Source organism: Phalacrocorax carbo, chromosome 7 (assembly GCF_963921805.1).
Source record: "Phalacrocorax carbo chromosome 7, bPhaCar2.1, whole genome shotgun sequence".
In the NCBI taxonomy this organism is placed as follows: domain Eukaryota; kingdom Metazoa; phylum Chordata; class Aves; order Suliformes; family Phalacrocoracidae; genus Phalacrocorax; species Phalacrocorax carbo.
Window position 1 is genome coordinate 36,778,228 of NC_087519.1, and position 19,202 is coordinate 36,797,429.

Here is a 19,202-nt window from a genome sequence, read left to right on the forward strand (position 1 = left end):
TTGCCGGGGTCTCTCAGCCCCCTACCAAGTGGGTGGCCACACAGAGGGTGAGAAGGGTGAGCAGGGGCTCAGGTGAGCACTGCGTGCCATGGGAGGCCCTGCGGGCTGCCCTGCACTGGGGCTCAGCAGTGTAGGGCTCGAGGCAGGCGGCGTAGGCCATGGCATGGGCGATGTAGTGCTGCTCCTGTATCCCATGGAAGAGGTGGGCCATGGGGCCCTGGGCCAGGACCACCACGTCCTCCCCACTGTGGGTCTCCGTCTCCAGGGGCACGGCTGCCTGCTGCCTGTAGTCCTTGTCCTCTGCAGGGTAGGCAGGAGAAAATGGGCTGGGGCCAGCAGGCTCCCCTACCCATTGTAGGGATGGGGGGGGGCAGCTCCCATCACCCTGGCATGAGGGCGATTCCTGCCCAAGTGACACCCGAGCCATGCAGTGGCATCAGGACCCCATGCAGTCCCAGTGGCCATGCCTGTGGGATGCTGCCCCCAGCCACCCTGCACCCCCCACCCCATCTGCAGCAGGCTCCTACCCGCAGCGGGGAGGCTGGCAGCCGGGCGGCCCCCGTCACGGATGCTGTAGCCAGGCCCATTGCCGTAGAGGATGCTGGTGTAGGCTCGCTTGTCCTTGGCTTTCTTGGGGGCCAGCCCTGGCACAAGGGAAGACACTCTCACACCTGTCCCAGCTGGGTACATCTCCCCAGCTACCTGCCTTGGCCGGCTCAGCCTCCAGCGGGAGCAAAAGGAGGTGGGAACAGGGATGTTCACTGCCCCTCCCTGGGACCCACCAAAGATGGAGGTGCCACGCAGCGTGTTGCCCCCAAAGGTGAAGACATGGGAGTGATCGGCCGTCACCACAGTCAGGGTGTCAGAGGGGGAGGTGAGCTCGCCTGCCCGTGCCACCGCCCGGTCTAGCATGACAGCCTCCATCAGTGCCTGCTTGGCCCGGCCGCTATGGTGGCCGTGGTCGATCCTGCCACCTGCACAAGGAACACGGTTGTCACCCCCTCCCCGGTCCCCTGGGACACCTGCCTTGTCCCAGGACTTGCATCCCACCCCAGCCCCAGCCATGCTGCCCGCCTGGGGCTACTCATCTTCCACAAAGAGGAAGAAGCCATTGGGGTTCTTGCGCAGGATGCGAATGGCCTTTTCTGTCATCTCCACGATGGAGGGGTCCGTGGAGGTGTTGCGATTCAGCTCGTACTTCATGTCCTTAGGCTCGAAGAGGCCTGGGGGAGTGGGGCAGGGGGGTCCACACTGGGGCTGCTTCATGTCCCCACCAGCATCCCCAGAGTGGGAAGGAGGAGATGGTGTTTCCAGTGGCATAGTCAGTAATGCTCTTACCCATCAGGTGGCTCACAGAGTCATCCTCAACTGCATCCAGGCCCTTCTTGTCCCAGACGTAGTGGGCATCCTGCGGGTAAGAACAGAGCCGGTGCCAATGGCACATGCCCTGTGCCTGATGTCTCACCCCCTCCACCTCAGTGCGGTACCTGCTTGTCACTCAGCCATTCAGCAATCAAGTCCAGGCCATCCTTCCTGATGCCGTTCTGATCTGGGTCTTCTGGGTACTCGGGGTCTGGGGTCTGCTTGGGGGTCATGTACATCCGCCCGCCGCCCAGGATCACCTGCCAGGGAGCGGGGAGCTGCCACTGGCACGGCCACAGCCTTGCAGCCCAGCAGACCGTCCCAATGTCCCCAGTGACCCCTCCCTCCCATGCCCGCTCCCCGACTCACGTTGATGTCCGTATTGTGCACCATCTGATAGGCGATGTCCTTACAGCCATCCCGCAATGCCTCCTTAGGCATGTTGGCATCGGCGTACCAGCTCCGGCTGGCCGAGTGGGCATAGGCTGCCCCAGGGGATGCATGCTGCACCCGTGTGGTTGTCACAATGCCCACCGACTTGCCTGCAGCGCGGGCAAGGGTTTACGGGGAGCCCATTCAGCCCTGCACAGCATGGGATGGCCGTGCCGTGCCAGGCTCTCCCAACAGCCTTGCCCACTGCCCTGTACCTGCCAGCCTGGCCCGGTGCAGGATGGAGTCCACCTCGTTGCCAAAGGTGGTGCGGCATTTGCCATAGACGGCTGCCCCACTCAGACCCAGTGTCTTGGCATTGGTCTTCACCCCGCAGAGGTATGCTGTGCCTGTGCCAGCGCTATCAGGCACCTGCCGGTCAATGGTGTAGGTCTGGAAGCAAGCAGGGGCCAGTGGAGTTTCAAGCAGCAGCAGGGCGGCTGCCCTTCAGTGCTGCCTGAGTTACCTTGGCCAGGGCCACGTGGGGAAAGGTCTCCATGGCCAAGACGCTCTCCTCGCCCAAGCCGCCGGCAAGCTGGCCCTTGTAGATCCGAGCTGCTGACACCGTGGGCAGCCCCATGCCTGTAGGCATGGCAAAGCTGTGGGGCAGCCTCTCCAGGCATTTCCCGGGGCCAGCTGGAGAGGAGGGGACCTGCACCAGCCCCATCTCACCACCCATGTCCCCAGGCTGCTGTGGAGCCGTGGGGCATTGCTGGGACCCAGGGGACTCACCATCACCCATGAAGAGGATGATGTTTTTGGCCCGCTGTGCTGCCGGCTGCAAGGCCAGGGCCAACTCCAGCCTCCTCCTGGCCCCTTTGTTCCAGTAGTCCAAGGTCTTCTCAGCGTCTGGAGGTGAGAGCAGAGCTGGGGGCATGTGGGGGCACTGGGTACCCTGAGGGGATAACACGCCCCCTGGGACCAGGGTGGGCATCTCAACTCAAGGTGAATTTAGCTGCTCTGAGCCACCTCTGTTGGAGCCTTGGTGGGGCCAGGAGCCCTTTGGGGATCAGCCCAGCCTTTGGCAACCCCAGCATTGCCCAGAGCCCACCTGCAGAAGGGGAAACTGAGGCACAGTTTGGCAGGGAAGAACCTTGTGCCTCTCAGCAGCAGGGACGGAGCCTGCTTTGGTGGGGGCTGAGACAAACGCATTCAAAGTTTGGGGTCTCAAACCACCCCAAGCTCCCGAGGTGGTGGGAGGGTTTGCCCTCACTGGTATCCCATGGGGAGGTGACAGGGTCCCTGGAGACCCCCAGAGAAGTGGCACCCACCCCAGCACCCCCCCAGCAAGGGCTCACACCCTGCTGCCCCACATGTCCCCGCTTGAGCTGTCACCTGAGGCTGCAGTGGCTAGCCGGGCGAGGAGGCAGAGGAGAAGGCAGGTCCCAGAGGAGAGTGGCCACCCCATGCTGCTCACCCCAGCTCCCTCCCTGAATGTCGCCTGCTTCCAAGGCAGGGGGACAGCCCTTTATGGCCCTTTCCTGTCCTGCCGGAGGGCTGAGCCCCGCCCCGGCTGAGACGATGGGCTGATAACACTCAGGAACTATCTTCCAGCTCAGCCCAGGGCCCTCACAGTGCCCCCAGCCCTCCCTCGGCCCATCCCTCCCCCACACCTGTGAGAGAGGACCTCCAGCCCATCCCTGGGGACCAGGGCACCACGGGGCCCCTAACTCCCACGGTGATGGCTGCCTGTGGGACCCCGGGGAGCAGCAGGGAGGGCACAGGGCAAAGTGCTGTTTTTGCAGACAGGCTAAGCTGGGCTGGGCTGGATTGGCCTTGTTTCTCCTGAAACAAACCTGAGGAGGGGGACACTGGGCTGAGGGGTATGGGGAAGACATCTTGCCTTTGGTGTCAGTATCCTCAGGTCCCCTCTCCCAGGGGACATGGTCACACGCTGCGTGTCATGCCCTGGGGCAGCCCTTGCCAGTGCATCTGCACAGCGAGGTACCTCCTGCGGGCAGGGAACAGCCCTGAGTCACCAGCACCCAATGAGGAGAGGGAGACCCAAGGAGGAACAAGCTGCTCCCACCCACTCCCACATCCGAAGGTGACATCCACACATGGATGCCCCAGGCCATCTGATAGGACGCCACCAGCAGCGCAATCCCTGGGGACTGCAGGTGATCCTGATGGCTTTCACGGCTCGCCAGCTCCTGGGGGGCATGTGGTACCCAGCCCTGACCCACCCCTGGGCCAGATCCCCCATGCTAAGCCAGGCAGCCCCGGTTTGGCCGGCTCCTGCAAAGGGCAGATTATCCATGCCAGGGCCACATTTGCTAGCACCCATGAGGCAGAGTGAAGCAGGGCCCCCTCCCTGCCTGGCACAATGGATCCACTCCTTGCCAGACATCAATCCCTCTGCTCATGCCTGCCCGTGCCTCTGGGGGTGATGAAGTGGAGGCTGCCAGAGCAGCCCATGCCGTTGGGGACATCCTGCATGGTGTGGGTGGGGGATACGGGGATGGAGAGCAGGCAGAGGTGCCGGGTACAGAAGGGCCAGCACAAGGGGCTGGATGCTGTCTTGAGCAGCAGGGAGAAGAGAGGATGTGGTGCTGCAGGGTCCCTGAGTGGAGTGAGACTGGAGGCCAGGGTGTGAGGGGCTGGAGCAGACACCTGGTGATGCCCAGTGACGGCTCAGACTGAGGGATGAGCCGCCAGAGGCCGGAGCAGGAGCCAGAAGCACACCTCCACCCGATCCCCCACGACCTCCAGATGAGCACGTGCTGAGGCTGGGGGAGGTGGCGAGGCTGCTTGGATTTCACAATGCCCGGGAAGCATCAGGCGGGGACTGCCTGGGAGATGAGTTACTGCTGGGATTCCTGACTGGGAGAATGCAAAGAAGACAAAATAAAACCTGCGCGAGCCCCCCACGTGGCTGCTGACGCGGCTTTTATTGCATGACACAACCCTGCAAGAAACCCTGCATGGCCCCACAGCTGCATCCCACTGCATCCCACCCGGGACGGTGGAGCCAGCCCCTCTCCGCTCCCAGGGACATGTGTCCCTGCTCAGCCCTCACCATGGGCACCCGAGGTGGCTGGGGACAGACACCACTGCCTTTAAAAAAAAAAAGAAGCATCAAGCTAAAAATATCCAAGAGTAGAAATGCTCTGCTTGGGGCAGGCTCAAGCCCTGAGCCCTGTTCCCAGGCAGAGTTAAAATCAAAACCAGAAATAAAATGGCATCAGTTTTAAAACGGAAATCCCCAAACTTCTCGTGTGTCCCCTCTGTCCCCAGAGGGTGCCAGTGCAGGGTGTGGGAGGTGAGTGAGCGTCGGCAGCAGGGAGCACGTGCAGCCCAGGGTGCTCACTTCTCCGAGCTTGGCCTCTTGAGCAGGGCGCTGTACTTGAGTGGGACACCGTCTGATGTCAGTGTGACCTCCACCAGCGTAAAAATGGTGATCACCTTCAGCGAGGGAGAGAAAGACAGAGAGAAGCGGTTTTTTCAGGTGGCTTGGCATCAGACCAGGATTTGCTTAGAGCTGTGCTGGCTTTTGCTGCCTCCACTGCGGCACCCATCAGGAGATGGGGAATGGGTCAGGATGGCTTCAGATAGCTCTGCTGGAGTCCAGGGTGCTCCTGGGGTTGGGGCTAAATGCAGCATCTTCAGGGGCAACACCACTGGGCTGTGAAGCCAGCCAGGGAACCCAAGCCAACCCAAATGAGCCTTCCAAAACATCCTCACCTATTCCAGCCTGATCAGGCCTTGCTCTCCACACAGTCTGGGAAGGACGATGGGTGACTGTGCCTTTGGCTTTGGGTCCCAACCTCCCCTAAAGCCTGTCTACGTCTCCCTTCTCCAGCTGGAGAACGCACATCATCCCTTAATGAAGCAACTTGGCCACGCGCCAGCGGTGAGCTGTGGCCAGAAGGGACTCCACATGATGCTGAGCATTTTCTCAGCACCCTGCAAGGAGGGAATGACCCCCCCTTCCCAGCATAGCAAGAGAAGACCCAGGAAAGGAGCACGATGGATGAGAGAGATGCAAGGGAATAAAGACCCCAGAAAATCAATCCCTCCTGTGCAGAAATGTGCTGCCACCTCCTCTGACTCCTTCTTTGTGCAATTGTGTGGATTGGGAGCACAAAGCCTCAGCCAGGTCTATTTACGAGGCACAGTTAAGGGGCTGGCTGGGACACCAGGAAGGGAATGCCCCGGGGCTGTGGCCAGGCATTTAGGGAATTTAGGGACTTCACTTGCTCTCCCCAAGCCCTGCACTTAAGCAGGGCTGGCCTGCAGGAGGAGCAGGCATGAAGCCGCCGGTGTAACCTTGTCAAACCCCTCCCAGCTCATCCAGTGCCAGCCTTTCCAGATTAATCATTCAGAGCAGGAAAATCTCATTGAGAGTTAAACGTATCAAAGTGGCCAGTGAAGAGCAAACCACAGGGAAATCCTTTTGCAGACGGCTGCCCAGATAGCTGCCGGCTATCTAGCACCAACCTCTTGCCTGCCCTGGCTGGCAGGAGCGCATGGGGCAGTGGCCATGGGGTAGCCCCCCATGTCTGGGGGATTCAGATGGGGATTATCAGGGCTCTCCCTTAGCAACCTTCCCTCATCCCTTTGCTGAACTGCTGGGGAACAGCATGATTTCACATCAAATCCCCTGAGTCATAGATCCACTTCATACTCAAGCCCTGAGTTAATGCCTACTGAGGTCCTGGCCATTGCCTGGAGATCAGGAAGAGATGGGGGCAATACCTGCCCTCTGTGGCAGGGCCGGCCAACCCAGACCCCTGCACAGCTTCTCGCAAACAGCCTCCCTGACATTCCTGCTGCCTGGATAGGCTAAGCCAAACTGGGAAGTGGAGGTCAAGCACTGGGGACAGGCAGAGAGCTGGGAGGGCTCAGTGCCGCAGGGTGGGCAGGTGACATGTCCCAAGGTTCAGCATGGCTCCCAGGGATCCAGCTCATCCCAGGGCTGGAGATTTATCAACTCAGGGATGTGCTGGCTTGGAAGACAGCTCAGACCCTGCTCCCAGGGGAGGGCTCTGGTGTTTTCTTAGAAGGCGTGAAGGGTTCATCGACAAGTTTTCTCTACTGCTGAGTGCTTAACGAAAATGGGCCCTGCACATGGTGGGGCATCATTTTTCATGTGGGCCCCTGATAGAATGTAAGTGATACCCACTCCTGTAGGAAAGGAGGAACCCAGGCCACTTCAGGCTGCATCCAGGGAGCTTCTCTGAGCCAAGCTAAGGAAAGCTCAGCTTCAAAGAGAAGGAGGCCTGCAGAAATGCCTGCAGCAGCCAGGGAGCTCAGCTGCCTCTGCCTAGAACATCTCCCCTAGGAAGGAAAAGACTCCCCAGGACAATCATCATACCAGCTGGGAGGGTCAGCCCAGCCCTGTATTGGAGTTCTTTTCATTCAACCCTAGGGAGACAAGGTTGGGTTGTGCTGGGCTTGGCTGGAAATGGGGGTCAAGCGCAGAGTCCCCGGAGTAGTGCAGGGAGAGGTTGGGATACAGCCCTCCATCCCCACCCAGGCAGCAGACAGGGATCACAGCAGTCAACACAGCTGTAATTTTATAGCGACGCCAGACAAAAGTTGGCAAAGAAGCACCACTTAATCAAGCCAGACAAATGCGATTGCTCCCTTTGATTGAGTTACCAAGTTAATAGATGACAGGGACACAAGAGGGAGATTTCTAGATGCTGTTAAACCATTTGATACTGCATCTCAGGAAGTCTGACTTTAAAAATTCCTGCTAATGTGGTCTCAACCCTGTCACAGGGATGGAAACCTGAAGGAAGGGCCATGCCAGTGAGAGGGCAAGGAACGCCAGATGGGGGGGAAGGGTCTAGACAGGCGCTGCCTTAGGCCTGATCTTACTTAACATCTTAATTGATGATCTGGAAGAAGAAAGTAAACAGCATGTTAATTCAATTCCTGGAGGAAACTGAATAGGGAGGCAGGGCACAGAGCAGGCAGGGTAGATTCTGAAGGCTGTGGAGGGGTCAGATGCAGGGGCAGTGATGGGATGAAGCAGGACTGGATGTCAGAGGAGGTTGAGGCTGAGGTCAGACTTGCTGGGGAGGAGACACAGAGGGACAGCAGGACCTGATAGCCTGCAAGGCAGTCCTACCTCCCAGATCTGTCCCTGCAGAGATCATGGGATCCACATGTTGCAAACACCCTTCACACCAGCCCTGTGGTGTTGTGAGTGCATCGTCCTTCTTTGGTGGGGTCTTACCTGGGGCAAAGATTCCTGCTCTGGCTTCTCTGGCTCCCACATAAGCGTCAGCTCTGGCTTCCTCCCCACCTTTTGGAAGTGGAAGCCCAGCAAGGGCAGTGCCTGCAGGCAGAGAGAGTGTTGGGAACAGCCTCTGGCCCTGACAACATCCCCCCACTCAGCCCTCCCCCTCTGCTTCACCTGCGGATGGGGACAATGCTGCTTTTGCCCGGCATGCTGCCTCTGCAGCTCTTTAACAACCGGGATGCAGCAGCCCATGAGCTGGAGCATAGCCAGTAAATCAGGGGCTGCAGTGATACACAAACAGCCTATATATCACACTATATGTCCTGTTTAAAGATGTCATTGCCAGCCATATAACCAGGTTATTAAGAGAAGATGCTGTCACTAACCGCAGGTGCTGGCCTACAGTGGTGCTGTCACAGCCCCAGATATACCGTCTGATTAAATGAAATGAAAACTAGCCTCGCGCCCTTTCCTTGATTCAGCTCCATGTTGATGTCTGTCCCCCTGAATCTGTCTTTATTCCTTTTTGCCTAGACTAGATCCCCATCGGCATGTAGCAGGGAGAAGCTGGTCCTCAGAGCCTGGGCTGTTCCAGCCCTCCCCAGCCCCTCGTGCCTGCCCAGGGTCAAGGGATGGAGGGGAAACCCCATGAAAGCTCCTTCCCCTCTGGCCAGCCTGGCTAGGGCACAGCTCTGCTGGCTGCAGGACTGGCACAGAAGGGCACCAGGGCAGTCACTGCCTCCAACAATGCCAGGCTGCCCTGGTGCCCTCTCTGGTGAGGCAGCATTGGCACTATCTCACACTGGTGAGGTACTTACATTGCAGTAGATGCGCTTCTGGACTCCAAACTTCAGCACCAGGACATCAAAGGCCTCATTCAGGACACCCATCACCATGGCCTCTGACTCCAAAGGGCCGCACTCCTGACAAGAGGCAGGGCTCTCACTACACTGGCATCCCCCATCCAGCTGTCCCCAAGGGGAGCCAGCATCTCCAGGTCCTGGAGCTCTGGCAGTGGTGGTTGCTCAGTGCGTCTCCTCACTGTTTGCCTTCCCCAAGACCAGCTGGGCAACCACACAGGCCTCTGCCCCATGGCATCTAGTCTGAGCCTTCATGGGGAAATCCAGAGCTGCCTTGGGGCAATATAGTCTTACCCTGACGAAGATGGTGAAGAAGAGGTCAGCACTGAGCTCCTGCACCCTCTTAGAAGCCATCTTCCGGTCATTGCAGTGATCTGCCTGTCTCTGGATGGCCCCTTTCTCCATCTTGATGGGGGAGCTGGCACCTGGGAAGGGGGCCAGTGACAATGACGTGCCCACGCTCCCTCCTGCTCCAGAGCCATGTTGTGGCACCCTGGACCCAGATGCCCAGCCCACCTCTGTGTCCCTGTTATTTGGGGGCACCCACGTGCCAGGGAGCTGCTCCATGGGACACAGACTCCAAGCACCCAGCACTTGTGGCAGGTGAGGCCAGAACTCAGGAGTCCTGCCTGTGCAGGGCACAGCCACCCCCTCCCCTCACAGTACCCAGAGCTGCTCTGCAAGTGGCCAGGTGGCACCCACCGAGTGAGGCAGAGAGGAGACGGTGCACGATGATGTCCGCATAGCGGCGGATGGGCGAGGTGAAGTGCGTGTAGAATGGCACGTTCAGGGCGTAGTGATGAAAGAGGGTCTCATCTTCCAGGATGCCGGTGCAGAAGTAGAGAGCCATCTGAAAGGGGTGAGAAGAAAAAGAATGGTGTGAGCAAGGCTGGTGGCAGGACCCTGCACAAGGTGGGAGGGGTTTGTGTCTGTGAGACAGAGCTCCAGCAGCTGATGGTCCTTCACTTGCTGCTCAGTTCAGGCTGTGGAGGGACAAGACAGGCACTGCAGGAACTGAACACAGAACAAATGGGGCAAGGCCACTGCAAGGAGCTGCTGGCTGCCAGCCGACCCTGCCTAGCCCCAAGGATTGCACCAATGTTTGTGTCATATGTGTTTAAGTAGTATCTTGCTTCTGCTCAGGCCCTGGGACTCATTCACCATCCCCCTGTCTTCAAGGGGAGAGCCCAACCTGTCCCGTGCCCACCACAGATGCTCTCCCAACAAGGGGTCTCACAGAGTTGCTCCTATGCAGGCTCTTTGGTTCTGGGTCTGTCTGTAGGCTCCGCACACCACTGCGCCTGTTTGGAGAGCATGGGGGGCTGGGATGAGTGGCTTCTCCGTTCACCGAGGAGGAGGAGACAGCCCCACTGTGGTCCCCGCTGCTCCATCCCACTACAACAGCTGGGAAGCTGAGTGGCTGGACTGCCTGTCTAAGCCAACACTGGGGTTGTGGCAGCACTGTGCTGCCCAGCAGCCTCTTCATTGGGAACCTCTCCTGGCTGCACCACCTCTGTTATCCCACATGTTACAGCTTTTATTTTTACATCTGTGAAAAAACAGCCCTCAGGTCTGGGAAAACAATGGGGGCTGAGCCCAGGCAGGGAGGGGAGGCTGAGTGGGTCAGGGGGGTTGCGGCAGGGTCACAGCACAGTGGCGATTGAATGAACCCGCTAAAAAATAAGAGCAAGTGATTTAAAAAAAACAGGAGTAGCCAGCTCTGATTACAGAGCTGTCCTGGGATCCACAGTTTGAGCAGCTGTATCCTCCACTCTCCAGCCCAGCGGCACAGCCAGCTCCTGCTGAGCAGCAATGCACTGATCCGGGCAAGTAAATAGAGCAGGTTAAAAAAAGCAGCATCAGTCCCGGCCTTATTATGAGACCCAAGAGCTGGGATAGGCGCTGTGGCGGCTGCCAATTTCCACAACCCAGAATTAAATTGTTTCTGATGGACTCCATGAAGTACGGTCCCCACTCAATTAGCTCAGCTCCCACCGAACAAGGCTCTGCGCAGTTGGGCAGGGAGACAAAGCCGAGCACTGGAGGCTGCTGCAGGAGAAGATGAGTACCCTTGTGCAGACAAATAGCATGAAATTACAGGGGGTTTATAGGCACTTATGCCAGGCTTCTGGACAGAAGGGAGGAATGTCCCTGAAATGCCAGGCAGGTAAAGAGCAGAGCATGGGTCAAAATCCCTGCTATGAGAAAGCCACTGGGAAGGGCTCATCTCTTCCCTATGCCCAGCAATGCAGAGCAACCTCTGCCTTGTTTCAAGTTAGAAAAGATGCTGAAGGTCCCATGCTGCTTGCTGTTGCCTGGGGTGCTTCTTCCTAATGAATGTGCCGGCCAAACCCAGCTGTTACTGGGTCCAGCACCCTTTTTGACACCCTTTTGGCAGCTCATGAAACTCACTGATGCTGGCATCAGCTTGGGTATCACAGCAGAAATACTCCTCTGGGCTGTGGTAAGGTTTCACACTGCGGGAAGCCCAGTCCGACATGTATCTGATATCCATCCTCGCCACCATGACTGCGCTACCCAGTGACATCAGCCTGGCATAAAGCAGATGTTTTCTCTTTACAGATTTGACTCACAAGTGGTCTCAAATCCCCAAGGTTTGCTGCAATCCCCAGAGAACCACAAGGAGCCTGGAAATAAATCAGCCCGAGCCAAGCAAGGGCAGCTTTGCTCTCATGGACAGATTGAATCCCTGAGTGACTGAGCCCCTGAAAAATGGTATGACACTGCTCCTTCATCTGTTACAAGGCTCCTGGCATGGCAATCCAGGTGCTCCCCCAGACACACGCATTACCAGTTGCTTCCCGTCTCACTCCTCCTCCAAGAGGCTGATGTCTTGACCACCAGCATGCAGTGAAGATGGAAGACACAGGCTTGGCGTGACCATGAGTTAAACCTGTGGGCAGCTTGCTTTGGCTTATTTAACTGCAGCCTCGTCCCTGAAACACCAGCTTTATCACTGGGAGCTGAGATGTGTGCAGGGATATGAGTGACTCCTCAGTGCCCTGACCAGACAGCCTCATCACACCATCTGTCAGAGTGATGGCCCAGCCCTCGACACCAGCATAGGCCCCTGAGTGGCTGTGCTCCGCAGCTGCCAATAGTCAGATCTGTTCTCTCCCGCATGAGGGACCGTGACATTAGGGGACATGGGCAGGATGGGGCTGATTCTTCCATCTGCTCTAATACTGATGGCAGACAGCAAAAAATCATCCTCCCAGGGAGCCCTTTCCAAGGGGCACTGACACAGCTTTGCACTACCCATCCTCTGCATTTAGCAGCAGGAACAACGGTGGGAATCTGAACTGCTCAGGATTTTGGGAAGTCCACCGGGCAGTGAGTGTGGTCAGGGACCAGAGGGCACAGAGAACAACACTGATGTCTCTCACCCCTGCAGTGCTGTGGTCCTTCCTTATGGGCTGGAGGTCATCCGGATCCACCAGTGTGAGCACACCCTGGGTCATATTGGAAAGTGGCCCTAAAGACAGGAGGGGAGCATCTGCTCACTTGGCTGATGGCTTTGGGCAACAATTCAGCAAATGGCCAACTGCATAAGCTCACCCCAGGATCAAGACATATTTCTGCTGCTTCTGGCTCATGCGCCACTTCCTATAACGAGAGCACCCCATTACATTTGGCAATACCATCCTGCCAGGGAACACCGGCAGAAGGGAATACCAGCAGATGGGAACAGCGCTCACCATCTAGATACAGGCTGCCCTGCAGAGCCGATGGGCTCAGCTGTAAACTGGGTTTTGCCTATTATGGGAGTGTGTCAGACAGCAGGCTTGCCAGGCCTGAGTAGACTGCACAGCACACCTGAACATACGGGCACCTTGGTCTTCTGATGATGAAATGAGTCTAGTTCCTGCCAAGATTATGTCTCATGGAATATTTCCTTTAGAAGTTCCTCTTTCTTCTTCCCCAGACTCTGTCTGGTATCTACTCTGCAGAAGACTTCATCCCCAAAACCTTGATATCTCCTTTGTGTATGGATCTAATAGCCCTGTGAATATCAGGGCTAAATCTTAACAAGAGCTACTGGGAGGTATCTCAAAGTACACCCACCACTTCTCAGACCACAGCCTCAGGAGACCACAGAAGCAAGATTTCATCAAGTCAGTGGGTCCCAAAAAGCTCATCTCCTCCTTGGTGCCACATTGCCTTCTCCTTACTCATCCCTCCCAGCCCACAGCCAGGCTTGCTCCAAGTGTTGCTGCTGGGAAAGCCCAGGCTTGCACCACTGTCAGCAGGACCAGAGAGGGACCCCAGGCAATGCATGTCACCAGCACATTCACCTCTTACCACCTTCCAACAGAAAAGGAAGATGTGACAGAATGGACTAGGACAAGCCAAAGCAGGACATGGGATCTGGGACAACACATCCAGCTCCAGAGGACACTCCCTGAGCTTTACAAAGCAGGACTCCTAAACTGGACACATACACGAGGGGGTGATTTACTGAATGGCTTCAGTCCCCAATCCCACTAAGCATTAAGTCACTAAAGTACAGCAGGACTTCAGGCAACTGCTAATGAGTAAATGAAGCAAATAAGTTAATTAGAAGAGTGACAATCAAATGAGTGATGTTGGGAAGACGATTCATTCCTGCAGTGATAAGCAGGCCACGGCAGAGAGACCATTTCAGGAACATGCCCCTTCTCCCTGTGCGGTAGAACTACCCTCAGAAGAGGCTGTGCTATGCCCAGCTGCAAATGTAAAAAGGCAGATGCTTCACAAAAACTATTTTTTGATGGTGATGAGCACCCAAATAAGTGTCCTGAGCTGCAGACGCACCAAACATGACAATCCGTGTGAGCACCACAGGCCTCCATCGCAGAGTCCTTCACAGAAGGTCTCTTGGTCTGGAGGGAGACCAATTGGTTTCCAGAGCTTCCCTGCTTCTTAGAGCTTGTGTCCGGGTACCATATTGTGCTTTAAGTTCAGTCCCACACCCCTATATCACTCTCCCTCTTGATTCCTTCTTTGGACCAGTTGGGATGCCATGACGTGAAGAAATGGTACAAACATGAACATGGAGCCCACCACCAGCTCTTCAGCTGGGTCCTTGTGAGTCTGCTAACATCCCACATGCAACTTCAAGGGTGAAACATCCCAACCAGTAATAACAGGGACACTATAGGGGACGAGGAAAGGCTCAGACTGACCCTGCCAACCAGTGAAGCTCTGTTGCCCAGGGGACATGCTGCCAGCTGCATGGGACTGGAAGCACTGGGGGAAGCTGCTGGCAGCCCCGCAGCACCATGTTCAGTGTCCATTCGCTCTCCCTCTATGTATCAACCAGCTACAGTAATGCAGAGGGACAAGGGTTGAAGATGGAGCCACAGCAGACAGCTATGGCCAGACTTGTCTGACAGCACAGTGCTGTTCTCACCTGCATGGGCCTGGAGAACATGTTGGTCAGCACTTCTTTCCTGGCTTCAGAGTATATGTCAGCACCAAATGTTTCATTTAAGCTTTTCTGGAGGAGAAAAGAGAGAGAGCATTCAGTGTTGGCAAGCTATGGTGGTAGGGGGACCCAGGCAGAACTTACTGGGCGAAACAGCAGCTCGTCAGAGCCAAATTCCTCCTTTCCGTGCAAATTTCCTCGTAAACAAAAAAGCGCACGTGAATTTGGGTTTTGCTTTGGTCCCAGCTACCCCAAAATCTTCTGAGTGCTGACCCACCTCCCAAGGTCAATGGCAGGGAAGACCTGGGGCACAGGGACCACTGGCTCTGTACCCAGACATGCAGGGTATGAGAGCACCTGTAACCTCTCTCCTGACTTGTGCCTGGCTCCCATCCAGCTACTGAGAGCTTCAACGCATGGGCCAATGGGACTCTGGGGAGATGTGGATACAGGAGGTCACTGCCTGGGGCTAGCGGCAATGAAGGGCCGGAGGGTTCAAAGTGCGGAAGAGGAGCTGACTGTGCAGCCCGGCATCTGCTGACATAGCCTCAGTGCAGCTAGCAAGTGAGAAAAGCAGTCCCAGACGACAGAGGGGTGTGTGGGAGGCCTGGAGGGATGGGATTAACAGAGGATTATCCACAGTCCGGTTGTGGCAAGTAAAGAGAATCCTGGAACCTGCACCGTGCTGTTCAGCTGGAGTTCAGCCTCAGGACATGCTCAGTGGAGGATCGGTTGGATACCCCTTGCACTCGCTGCATCTGACCTTTCCCAGCACCGCTCTCCAGTCCTTCCCAGTTCCCACTCCCCACCCTGCCCCCTGAGACCTTCAGCAGACCAGACAGAAACACTCCCTTGCAGAGCTACTTTTCCTGTGGTACAGAGCAAGTGCCCTGCCCAGGACCTGCAGAGGAGGGAGAGAAAGGAAATGTGGGTGTCCCAGTGAGTGTCCCTGCACTGAAACATCCTTCCCATTGCAGAGAGGGCAGCACTGGGGTCACCTGCAAGGTCCTCCTCACCCTGCTCTAAGATCTTTGCACAATATCAGCTGACTGGGACAGGCTGGGCCACCTGTGCCCAGCACTGGTGAGGTCAAAAGCAAGTGATGAGGGAGGAGTTTTGTTCTGCATGGGAGAGCTGTCAGGTCTGCTTGAGCAGAGGGAGGCAGGGAATAAACCACATGCTGCTGCAAACGTACTATCATGTAGCTGCCCACTGTTCTCCCCCGTGGCCCTGCTCCCCGCTGGGCCAGTGCACTCACGTGCAGGGTCCCCGCACTGCTGAAGTCGATGTCGAGGCCGACTTGGTTGCAAAATTCCATGAGGTCTTTCAGCAGCTTGGTCTGGGGTGGTGGGTGGCGGCGAAGCAGGGCCTGCTCAGGAAAGGACCGGTAGATCTGATGGGCCACGGCCATGTTTGCAAGCAGCATGAACTCTTCCACCAGCCTGCAGCATGACAAAAACAACCCCGGGCACCAGTTAGATAGGGGAGTCCCCTGGGAAGCCAAGCCAGTCCGTAGTGATGGGAGCTAATACAACATGGGGGGACAGGGGAGCAGATTGTAGTTGCTATTGTAAGCAAAGATTAGATGTGAGACTGCAGCAACTCCTCTTCCCCCCCCCCCCCCCCCCCAGTTCTCACTTTCTAGCTGAAGTTTCCCCAGGGACTCAGGGCAAGCTGTCAGCCTGGCGCAGACAAGCAGAAGTCAGTGATAAATGGACAGCTTAAATTAGGATAAAATAATCTCCCTTTAGGTCATTTTATCTCCTGAAACTCTCGACAAGCAAAACAAACGCTGTGCAAGAGATAGCATGGAAAACAAACACACATTGCTGTCTTCCTGGGCCAGAGAAAACAGCGTCTTGCTCACTCCCCATCCTGAGCTCGACATGTGTGGTCAAGCCCAGCCGCTGAGCCTGGCCTTTGCACAGGGCTTCTACCCAGAGCAAGATGCAGCACAGCCCCCGGGCAGGGCAAGCCATCAGTGCAGCTCGCTGTGGGGTATCCAGGCAATGCAAGGACTCTGGGGGCTCCTCCATTTGACCTGCAACCAGGCTGGGGTAAGCCCCCCGACTTCTGCCTCTGCCTCAGAATGTAGGCACATTAAATGGAAATCTCTGGGTCTACACACTGCAAAGAAAAGCAATCCCAGCACTAGAGATCATCCTTGGAGCATTTATGAGTTGTGCTACCAGCTGCAGGGCTGTGCCACAGGAGACTTGTTTAACTGGGCGTAGATAAGCAGAGAGATGTGCTTAACTGGGCTTCCTGCTATTTGCTGCATGTATTCCCAGGGCTCCTAACTGGTGCTAATTGCCAAAAAAGATAACAGATTTACAGAAGTAACCTCATCCCCATGAGCAATGCTCGAGCAAGCTGTCACTGGTTACACCAGCTCAGCCCCATTGCTCCTGCAGGCAAAGCAGCAATTTTGCAGGGCTAGCTGGGGGACCTGGGCTGGAGCTGGTGGTCCTGCAGCTCCTGACCCTGGCCATTGCTGGGGGAACTGGTCAGGTGAGATGTGCAGGGTGCTGTGCTCCTGGTGTGCTTGCTACAGCAGCGATATGTTGCCAGCCTGGGCGTACTTGCCAAGAACTCAAAAGAGAAAGGAAATAAAGACAAGCCCGGAGGAGGAATAAGCACCTGATAGTGATAATCAGTGGTGGAAATGTTTGTCTTTAATGGGAAGGAGCTCCCTTAGTAAGAGCCTTGTGGGTTCTCCCAGAACGTGTTGTGCCAGAGGCCAACACTTCAGACCTCGCCGGGAGAGCAGGAGGGAAACCCTCTCTCTTGGGCAGTGCGGGAAGGGGCAGGGAGCAGCACAGCCTAAGTGGGAATGGGCCACCCATTCTGTCCCCTGAAACACCTGCCAATTGGCAGAGGCTACCATAAGGCCAAGGGCTGGGTTCATGGTGTGGGCAATGTGCCCGCAGCACGGTGTGGGAGCAGGGTCTGTACACGCTCCTGATGGGCCACTTCCAAGAGGGTTGAACAAAGCTCTTGCTGCTCCTGTGCAGCTAAGCCAGCAGATGGCAACATCGGTCCCTCTATGGCCACCGGCACTGAGGGGCTGCAGGACAGCATGGCCCAAGGGTGCTGGGCATGCCGGCTGCACAGCACCCAAGGGTGGGAGGCAGGGCAGGGAGCAGCACCCAGCAGGTTATGGCACAGCCATACCCATCTCCTAGCTGTGGGTGGACCCACCAGCTCTCACCCAACTGCCAGGCTTCCAGATGGCACATGGGGAACAATAGCCTGAGGACAAGTGTGAGGCTGTGCTGGCCCACACTTATACCTGGGAAGCCCTTTATGCCTAAGCCAGCTTGCAGCAAGGCACAGCAAAGAGCGTGGGCTGCAAAAGGCAGCACCTCTCCTTCCTGCGGGCTTTGATGCAAAGAAAAAGGGAGACACTTCCAGTGCTAGTGCCAGCTACACAGATGCACACATGGGCGAAGGCTGACTATGGAGCTCCCATGACTCCCTTGAAATGTGGCCTCTATGGAGTGAGGTGCAAAACCATTTTTAAAGACAAATCAATAAACCCATGAACAGCATCTCTTCTTTGTCACAGGCACAACATGCTTATCTCATGCCCTACAGATGAACGCTGTTAAGTGTTCAAGCAGCCCCTGCCATTCTTGCTCCTGTTGAGCACTATCTCTTACCTCCAGCGATGCTTTGGGCTGGATGCAATTTCCACCTGATTATTAAGTTCTGTATTTTGTTTTACCATTTTGGGGTTTGGGGCTTTTAAATTTTCCTGGACATATCCTTGTTCTGGCATTGCAGGTAGTGCTGATTTGATGGTAATATCTGAGCACCCTCCTGCCAGGGATTGCTTTTACACCCAGAGTAAAACTAACAGCACATACTTCCCACCTTGCTCTGCAAAACCCCATCCTCTCTCCATTCAACATGTCCAGACCTGGAGCACCAGGCCCCAGAGAGCATCCAAGATAGCCCCCATCAAGAGGAGGTACCCAGTACATGGTTGGATTGACCACATGGGCAGGAAAATCTTATGAGGAAGCATGCAGGAGCTTTGCACCCCATGACAGGGTGCACAGGATGTGACCACAGATATTCAGAGTTGAAATGCTACCCAACTTGCTTGATCACCCAAAGGCAGGGGTTGACTTTGCAAGACACAGCTGCAGTTTGTGCTTCCAAGGAGCAAATAATGCAGACAAAGTCAGACAGTGCTCTGTAACTGGGGGGAAAAGAAGCCCCGGGACCCGATGGGTCGGTTCATGTCAGCTCACCTTAATGAACCATAGTGGTCCAGGAAGGCTCACTGCCCTGTGGGACGATGCCAAAACACCCTGCAGGGATAGAAGGTCCTTCCCAGCTCTGGATCATCCAGGCATCACAGAGCTTCTCCCCACGCACACCCTGTTGGAGCAGCCCTGCAAGCATGAAAGGGGTGAACAGCGTGGGGCTGCTCCATGCTAACTCCTTGACAGGTTTGTTTCAAACATCAAGATTTAGTCCCCAAGGAGAGGAAAGCTGCTTCCAGAAGGGACAGGTCACAGCTGGGCTAATCTGGAGCATGTGAGAGCCTGCCAGGGTTGGAAGGAAAGGGCTGACAGTGAAGGAGCTGGCCCAGGTCACCTCTTCTGCAGACGAACGGGGTCTGTGGCTCAGGACGTGAGAACAGAGCCAAGATCAGCAATGAACAGCTTAATATGGTGGTCTCACTGCACCTAAAAGGAAAACCTTATTCCCACATGGGGCTCACGCTGAGACTCTACATGGGACGTTGGAGACTCAGGAGGATGATCCAGGGCTGAGACAGCCCATGAAGCCGGCACAGGTTTGGGTGTTGAGGAGCAGCAGGGCACAGTGAAGCTGCTGCTTTCCTGCCTTCCCCACGTGGCCTTTTAGCTGCACTTTTAGCTAGGGTCCTCACCAGGGCTTTGACTCAGCAAGTGCC

General features: G+C 56.3%; 1 protein-coding gene and 1 pseudogene across 3 annotated transcripts in view; both read right to left on the reverse strand.

Annotated features, from left to right (window-relative positions):
- Positions 1-21: 21 nt before the first annotated feature.
- On the reverse strand, positions 22-3,629 carry LOC135314217 (intestinal-type alkaline phosphatase-like; annotated as a pseudogene).
- Positions 3,630-4,663: 1,034 nt separating this feature from the next.
- DIS3L2 (DIS3 like 3'-5' exoribonuclease 2) overlaps positions 4,664-19,202 on the reverse strand; it is a 196,349-nt gene continuing 181,810 nt past the window's right edge. For all 3 annotated transcript variants that reach the window (XM_064457483.1, XM_064457485.1, XM_064457484.1), the window contains 7 exons: positions 15,531-15,714; positions 14,258-14,344; positions 9,547-9,694; positions 9,139-9,269; positions 8,803-8,907; positions 7,979-8,080; positions 4,664-5,196 (listed from right to left, as the gene is read on the reverse strand). In XM_064457483.1, the coding sequence (XP_064313553.1) occupies positions 5,098-5,196; positions 7,979-8,080; positions 8,803-8,907; positions 9,139-9,269; positions 9,547-9,694; positions 14,258-14,344; positions 15,531-15,714 (856 nt within the window). In that variant the 3' untranslated portion in view covers positions 4,664-5,097. The remainder of the gene's footprint in view (positions 5,197-7,978; positions 8,081-8,802; positions 8,908-9,138; positions 9,270-9,546; positions 9,695-14,257; positions 14,345-15,530; positions 15,715-19,202) is intronic.